The 8,951-nt window shown below is 29.5% G+C and overlaps 1 protein-coding gene across 1 annotated transcript; it reads right to left on the reverse strand.

Annotated features, from left to right (window-relative positions):
- Window positions 1–4,024: 4,024 nt before the first annotated feature.
- On the reverse strand, window positions 4,025–7,194 carry LOC133294825 (extradiol ring-cleavage dioxygenase-like). Its single transcript, XM_061493579.1, has 3 exons — window positions 6,948–7,194; window positions 5,536–5,909; window positions 4,025–4,446 (listed from the first exon to the last, which is right to left on the reverse strand). Exons 1-3 carry the CDS (start codon window positions 7,179–7,181, stop codon window positions 4,254–4,256), a joined length of 801 nt encoding a protein of 266 aa, XP_061349563.1. The 5' UTR covers window positions 7,182–7,194; the 3' UTR covers window positions 4,025–4,253.
- Between the last annotated feature and the right edge of the window lie 1,757 nt (window positions 7,195–8,951).

The raw sequence follows: 8,951 nt of genomic DNA on the forward strand, positions 1-8,951 counted from the left end.
GATTCCTTTTTAGCACATTTAAATGAATTTAATATTATTTATGCGCAACCTACATCTATAGATGACAATCTAGATAAGGAAGATAAGGTTTGCACTTTACTTTGTTCATTGCCAAATTCTTGGGAGGAAATCATTGTTTCTATTGATACTGATGTTAGTAGACTATCTTTTGAGATTCTTTTTGTTGCCATGTTTCCTAAAGAGACGAAGAAGGTATAGGAGACTAGTATATGTATTTGACTCCTAGAGAGATTATAATGATGGATAATTAATACTGGAGCATCCTTTCATATGATGACTCATGGGGATTGGTTTTGTTGTTATGAGCCATATTATAAAGGTATGGTGAGAATGAGAGATGACATGACTCTTGATTGTAGGGCATGAGAAAGTAAAACTGAAGATGAATATTGATGATACGATTAAGAATTTGTCGGATGTGATGCATATCTTTGACCTTATCAGAAATCTTATCTTTTGTTGGAACTATAGGAGATGTTGGTATCAATTTCAGTAGTGACCAATATTCATGCAAACTAACTTGTGTATCTAGGGTAATTGCAAGATGAGAACATCATGATAAATTATGAAAATTAATGGGTCACAGATGTTCAATGGTGAAATACATATCTAAACAAGCGGATGAGGACATAAAAGGCTCGGGGTGGGAAAAATATGAAGACTTTCACATTAAAGAGGTTAGTGGATGGAATTCCAAATAGTTCTATGGGTTTTGAATATTGTGAACATTATTCACATGAAAAACAAAATCAAGTATCATTTGAATTCATTGGAGGAAGAGTTGAAGGGATTCTAGACTTTATCACATCAATATATTTGACCCCACAAGTGTGAAATCTATATAATAATAATGTAACTTACAGTGGAGAAATTGTGTACAGAGAATTTAAGTTAAATTAAAATCTTCTAGATGCTCCAAACTGATAATAAAATTAAATATGAATTTGAAAGAAGAGCAATAATTTCACAAAGATAAGTTTGTAACTTAATTTATATTCTAACCTACGCACTTCTGTTTTTGACTTTTGACCTTAAAGTTTTTTAAATTAATAATTAGCTGTTTCATTGATATATTTAAAAATGCTTAATGTTACAGTAATGAATTAAAAGACTCTTATATCAAAGGCTGAGTTATTTCATCCATCTTATCACCTACCGTCAAGAGAAATTTGAGCCATTGATATTGGTAATGTGAAATTCTTGTATTCAAAGTTTACATGCACCTAACTTTTTCCAAACAGAAAGTTGTCTAAGTTGCATTTAAAAATTAAGGGTTTTATATATATTATGTTGTATCACAATTTTAGTGTCATGTTACTCTCACATGACAAATGGGATCCACCTTATTTATTTATTTATTTTAAGTGGGACCTACATCAAATATATTAGAATAACATGACAGTAAAAATGTCCTACAACATAACATATATAAAATCCAAAAATTAATTACCGTTTCTCCTTTTAATGATGACTACTCAAGTTCTTCTTTAATAGATAAAAGAAATTATTTGTCTCATGTAATAGGAGAAAATTTTCTTATATTGAGAGATAAATAAAGTGAGTCTCATTGATTTTTTTTTATAAAAAAATACATATTTTTCAATATAAATGAGATATGAGAGAACAACATCATATAACATGAGAACATAATTTTCAAAAACTAAAATAGTCTAAGTTGGAAACTTTCATTTGTTTGTATAATAACGATTGCCATAAGTGCCTTTTGGGTTAGGAATGTCATTTCCAGTTGGTTTAATAGATTTAGAAGTCGTTTGTATTGACTTTTGAAGAAAGTTCTTTTTATTACTTCCTTATTTTAAAAGTATTTTTTATAAAAGTTACAGTCATTTAGATTTTTTTAAAAATATTTGTTTTTTTTAAAAAATTGATTTTTGACTTCTGCTTTTTTTTTAAAACTAAAATTTTTAGTTTCCGAAAAAAGTAAATTTTTGACTTTTTTATGACTTCTGCTTTTTTTAAAAGTATAGAGTTTTTTTTAGAAGTACTTTTTTTTCTTAAAAAAAGCAGTTTTTGAAAAAAAGTCCATCCAAAGTCACACTTATTTAGGTCAATATGTTAATACGTTATTAGATCATATTTGTTCTCTTTCACCATTAATTCATGTCAGCATCGCAATGCTCTTCATTCATATATATATATATATATATATATATATATATATATTCACCATTAATTCCTGTCAGCATCGCAATGCTCTTCATTCATATATATATATATATATATATAGGGATTTATTTTTCTCCTTTTAAAGGAGATAATGTTTTTTCCTACAAACTCAAAAAATACGTGGGTCCATTCCATTTTTATTTTCTTTTTCTTCTTTTAGTGGGACCCATTGCTAAATTGTGTGTATGGCTGGAGGTAAAAAAAATTCTGTTGAAGGAGACACATAAAACCCATATATATATATATATATATATATATATATGGGAAAAATATTTCTCCGACAACTTGAGATAAGTTTATCTCCGACTATCCAAAACGACATCGTTTTATTTATTTATTTCCTTATATTAATTGATTCACCTTTGAATGGTTATAATTCTCTTTTTTTCTCTCTTCCTTTATTACCATTGATCCATATTTGTATGGTTATGATTTATGTTGGGATACACCACCCTAAAAGCTAGCTCAATATGTTGGGACCCATTTATATATGGGGTTTGATTAATCTTATGTTAAAGGAGATAAGTTATCTCATGTCATAGAGATAAGTTTGTGGGCTCCACCATCTAAAAAATAAAAAGAAAAGAAAAAGTGGCACAGTTATCGAAGGATGTGTAAGAGAGAAAGTTATCACATGTAGCATAAGAGTAATTTTTCCCATATATATATATATATATATATATATATATATATATATATATATATATATATGGGGAAAACTAATATTATGTAACATGATACAACAACTTTTACCTACTCACCCATTGGTTTCTGCACCAACATTTTTTGTTTTTTGTTTTTATTATATGTATGGGACCCACATGATTTTTGTTTGGGTAGGAAAAATGCTTTAGATTATGTTTTATGTTACATGATAGTAGATTTACCCTATATATATATATATATATATATGGAAAATGTTTTTCTCATGTTACATGAGAAAACTTATATTATGTTACACATACATCGAAATCTGAGTTAGCATTTTTTTCTTTTTTCTTTTTTTTTAGTTGTGGGACCCACTTAATTATATCTTTACATCAGATAATGTTATCTCATGTAACATGAGAAAAGCATTGCCCTATATATATATATATATATATATATATATATATATGAGACAAGATCCTTTGACACCGGTGTCAAAAAAAAAGTTTGACACCTCATCTGAGAGCTGTTAGATTAAAAAAAATCAACGATTCTGATTTGTAAGCATGTGACACCATTGATTTTTTTTAATCTAACGGCTCTCAGATGAGGTGTCAAACTTTTCCTTTGACACCGGTGTCAAAAGATCCTGCCTCTATATATATATATATTGGTTCAAATCAATAAATAAAATTGAGATAAATGAAGATAAAAGTATTATTATTTAATCTAAACGGGCTCACATGAATATATTAACACAAACCTAACACAATTTTTTAGTTACTTTTTTTTTTATAACACAAAAATAAAAATATCATATTGCGTTAAAATTTTTACGCTAAGCAAAACAAACAAACTAACAAAACAGGTAATATAAAATTGGAACCAGCAAACAATTGAAAACTTGATCAGTGTTGGCATGTGTTGGCGTAAAAAGAAAACAACTACACATGGAGCAGGCAAATTTTTTCTTATTCATACATTTTCCCCCCTTAATTTCACCCCACAAGCCACAAATACCTAGTTTAGGCTAAATTAAAAATTAAAATGTGTGTTTAATTTATTTTAGTTGGATAGTAAATTTTAAAAAGATTTATGCACAAAAATTTATATATGCACAATGTCAAAAAATCAATACGTTCTTATATATATCTTTTTTGTTATATAAATCAATTTATAAAATAATAATGTATAGTATTTGGTCTTGCGGGCAACAACGGTGCTATCAAGATGTTTTTCCGCATTATTTACTCCACTTTACATAAATATTAAATTGGCAACAACAAGAATAGGAGCCCAACATAAGAAAGTCTAAATTTACAAGCAGAGCATCTTCATAGATATTTATTGAATTACTATTTTTAGAGGATATGCAACTGAACAGCAGCTATTATGTATTAAGTAGCTGATGTAAACTGGTAAGAGGCATAAGAGAGACTTCCCATTTCAATACTACTGTGGATAAGTTTGGCCTTTGCATTTTCACCAGCAGCACCAATAGCAACATGCAGCGGATAAAAGTGATCTGGCCAAGGATGAGCCATTTTTGCATGTGGTGCTTTCTTTTCATAGTGATTTACATCTTCATATCTACAAAAAAAGTAATTGAAAAATTTCACAACCAATCCCATGAAGAGCCAAACTCTACCATATTCACTTGCTAATTTTCCAATGTCATATAATATCTTAGTAATGAGATCTTTGCACTAAACATCCTTAATAATATTAACTATCCATTTTAGCAAATTTGAACTCAAAAAATACTCCCCATATAATCCCGACTTGGATTAATAGGGTTAAAAGAAATTCTTATACGCAACTTTAAAAAGGACAAATCCCAATTTAGGATCTATTATATGCAGTTTTACCCTTATATTTTTGCAATGAATTTGAACATGTGACATTTTAATAACAAGGATAAACATTATACACAATCTTATCTTTATATTTAGAGACAATGTTTTCAAGCAGTGTTGTTAAACCCGACCCGAGCATCGACCCGGTCGGGATACTGGGTCACTGGTCGGACCGGTGGGTCACTGGTCGGACCGATTGACCCGAATATATATAAATATATAAATATATATATAAATATGAACATATAAATTCAATTATATTCTCCATATCTAAAATGAATTAAACAAGGTTCACTAAATAAGCAAAAAAATACATGAAGCATAAATAAATAAAAGTGCATGTTATTACTATGTCAATTTAAATTGCAACTCAGAATTTTCATAAACATACCTCTCAATGACATTGAACTCATAGTTTTCAAATTCAATTACATTAAAATAACATATATCACTTTCTCTGATTTATTATTCCACAAATTACTTCAGTTTTGGAAACTAAGAGGTCATTGTAGAAGAGTATACTAGTAAAAAAAAATTACAAAAAATTTTTAAAATGAGTTTTACATTTTTTTTGATAAGATAAAACAATTTTGGTTTTTTTTTTAAATGCATGACCCGACCGGGTCATCGGGTCACTAGGTTTGACTGGGTCCAATGCTTGACCCGAACCGGTCTGGTGACCAAGCCACCGGGTTCCGGGTCGACCCGGCCGGGTTACGCCGGGTTTTACAATAGTGTTTTCAAGATTTGAATCAGTGACCTTTTGGTTACAAAGGAGGTATGTCAGCAAATTTGAACATCAAAACAGAAAAAAATATGGTACCTTCCTTCAAGAAGAGCTTCTTTCAACCAATTATCAAATTCTAGAGCCCAGGGAGCAACCGCGTCACGAGACTGAATTTTAAGTGCTCTCAAGTTATGAACAGCACTGCCAGAGCCCATTATCAACACACCTTCATCTTTAAGAGGGGCCAATGCCTTTCCTAAGTTATAATGATGAGTACCATCTTTGTCAGATTGAACAGAGAGCTGACAAACAGGGATGTCAGCTTCAGGGTACATCAATAAGAGTGGAACCCAAGCACCATGGTCAAGCCCTCTCTTTTTATCTTCATCAACACGGTTGAAACCAGATTCCTTGAGTAGTTGCTTCACCCTCATTGCCAACTGTGGAGCGCCAGGTGCAGGATATTTAAGCTAGTAAAGGGAGCATGTGAGAGATAGCTACATAAATCTACCTCAAATGAAAAACATAGCATTATTTTGGAATGCCAAATAAATGTTTCAAGGCATGTGAATATATGAGGTGGACTAGTGATGAACCTACTAATTATGTATACAAGGCATTCCAAAAACTTTGTATATAAAACAGCCAAATAGTAAAAAAATGGAAACTGTTTCTATTATTCCTTAAAGGGAAAACGTAATATGGCTCTAAGGGCTATTGACAAAGTGAAAAAATTGTGCAACCATTTTTGAGGATAAAATAAGTAACATGACATTTATTTTGAAGCAAAGTGGCTTTTTTTTTTTTTTTTTTTTTATATTAACCATTGGTTCATGGAATATTCAACTAATTCGATTTGAGCGATTATAAATATATGGGAAGCAAAATTCTCCTTACCAAGTTTTAACACAATTGCATTTTTAGAAACTCAAACCAGAGACCATTTATTAAGTTAGAATAATCCTAGTTCATTCTCGTGCTTTTATGATAAAGTGATTTCTTTTTTAGGATGAAGTGGTAGCACAAACATTACTCATGGGTAATTATTTTACGTAGGCCATAAACATACACAGATCCGCTTTCAAACTGAAACGTATAACAGCAGAACTGAAAAGTTAGAGCACATTTTTAGACTTTAGTGCACCACGACATCATTCATGTTTGCTGGATGCTAAAATTTTAAAAAAAAAAAATTTGGTTCAAAATTTAAATGATTTCAAAAACTACTAAATGTTTGCGCACAACTAAAAAATTCGGAAAAAATGTTTTCAATTTAACTAACAGTTACCCATTTAATAATTATATCATTATTTCTTACTAAACTAGAAATACTTCTATTTAAAAAAAAAAAAAAACATACAATTTCTCTCCTACCCCTTTTTATCTTTTTGTGGGGTCTCTACTCTCTACCAACCACAAATTTTTAAGGAAAAGAAGAAGAACAAAAAAGCAAAGATAAGACGATGAATACGGGTAATAAAAATTGAGAGGAAGTGCAAAGTGGGAACCTGGTACATGGGTTTGGGGAATCCATAGAAGTCGTAGATTGTTTCGTTGGTATCAACAACGTTAACGGTGGGAACTGCTGTGTCCCAATGACCAGAAATGACGAGAATTGAATTGGGTCTCTGAGAAAACACGTCCTTCTTCCATGATTGAAGGAACTTTCTCGCTTCAATGGATTCGTCTATGGAAAGAGTAGGTGATCCATGTGATATGTAGAATGTGTCCTTCATCGCCATTTCTATTCTTCTTCTTTTTTTTCTTCAATTTCTTTAACAAGAGCTCAACTTTCATCTCTTTCTATCTCTCTCTATATATAGATAGAAAATTAGAAATAGCTAATGGAGGACATCATGACACAACACACTAATTTTGAAAATAAATAATTAAAATAAAAGAGACATTTTAAATTCTTGAAAGCGATCGGTCAACACTTAACGTGAATTTTCTTTCAAAATTTTATGTGATTGTATTTATTTATTTTTTAAAAATATTTGTAAATTTTAATAAACCATCGTTTATTTAATGTATATAAATTAACACAAGAAAATCTATTTCTAATTGAATCGTTGTATAATTAAGTATTTATAAATTGGATTTAAGTGACGTTTCAATTTTTTAGTTAGTTTCATTTATTGGAATGTAACGTAATATTTTAAAATTTGTGGAAATTAATAAGTTATAAGTTTTTTAAAATATTATTATGTATATATAGTATGATACTTTTTCTTTTTACTAAAGTATGATACTTTTTCTTTAATATCACGCAGTGACGCTAGTGCGTCATTGAGAACGGGTTAGGTGATGAATGTCGTCATGGTGGTAGGTAGAGTCTTGTTTCATTTTATTTTTAAAATAAAAAACTGAAAAAATAAACATGTTAACCAAAGAGTGTATTTTCCTTCACTGTTCATTTAAACAAGAGTGAATTTATCATTTTCCTTCTAAAATCAAGAGTTCATGTTATTGGCCACCTATTTTGGTATTTCTTTCAAGACAATATTCTAGAAAGATTTTGCTTCTAAATGTGATATTGTTTACTTTAAAACTACATATCCACCTTACTTAGAATCATAATTGAGTAAATATATATACATATCCACCTTAGAATCATAATTGAGTAAATATACAATTCAGTTCGTAAAAGATATTACTCGTGATATTTAAAAAATTTCACATATATATATATATGAGGCATTATATTTCTATACCGGTATAAGAGTTACAAGTCTTACACTCAATCTTGACCATTGATCTACTTGTATCCAGTGGCTCACATTACTAAAAAGATTAAAGCCTTTAGATATAAGTGAGATCAACGGATATGATTAAGAGTGTAAGTTACACTGGTGTAAAATGATTCTGACTCTATATATATATATATATATATATATATATATATATATATATATATATATATATATATATATATATATATATATATATAAAAGTTAGTCTCCAAAATTATTAACTTATGATCGAGTTTTTCTTTTCAAAGTTGTTAATTTACTGACCAATAAATAGCTTTCTAACTTGATCAGCGGTGGAAAACAAGAGAAGGTTTTTGGTGGGCTGGACTATGATAGTCCCTTCCTAGAAATAAAAAAAAGGAGAAATTGAAGAGGAAAAAATAAAAAAGACATGATAGAAATGGAAGAAAATTTTTTATTTATGACAAAGGAACCACTAAATAAGTGATAGACATGGAGCATATTAAATTTTTTCAAAAAAACAATATATTTAATCTTTTACGGACTGTATAAGTTATTAACTGATGGTTAATGACGGTCACAAAAGTATATGCTGCATTTTTTTAGCATATAAATATTTAATTTGTTCAATTTATCATAATTAATGACAGGCCGTCTAGTCTGGCTGTGAGACTGTTGGCGGGAAACTCGGGTGTGGCGATCCGTACAGTCCTTTTTAAAAATACATATTTTATTCTTGCTTTAATTTTCGTAGTTCATTGAATTATGTGTTAAATAATTGGGGCTCACATGGTACTT

Source organism: Gastrolobium bilobum, unplaced genomic scaffold, assembly GCF_033153095.1.
Source record: "Gastrolobium bilobum isolate Gb01-03AN ecotype WA unplaced genomic scaffold, APGP_CSIRO_Gbil_v1 utg47001, whole genome shotgun sequence".
Lineage (NCBI taxonomy): Eukaryota > Viridiplantae > Streptophyta > Magnoliopsida > Fabales > Fabaceae > Gastrolobium > Gastrolobium bilobum.

What these genes read in the sequence shown, in the direction of transcription:
- LOC133294825 (XM_061493579.1), bottom strand. Translation starts at nt 7,181, where the DNA reads ATGGCGATGAAGGACACATTCTACATATCACATGGATCACCTACTCTT. An exon ending in TCCCCAAACCCATGTACCAG is followed by an intron (nt 5,910 to 6,947) that starts GTTCCCACTTTG and finishes TCCCTTTACTAG; the next exon opens with CTTAAATATCCTGCACCTGG. An exon ending in GAAGCTCTTCTTGAAGGAAG is followed by an intron (nt 4,447 to 5,535) that starts GTACCATATTTT and finishes CTTTTTTTGTAG; the next exon opens with ATATGAAGATGTAAATCACT.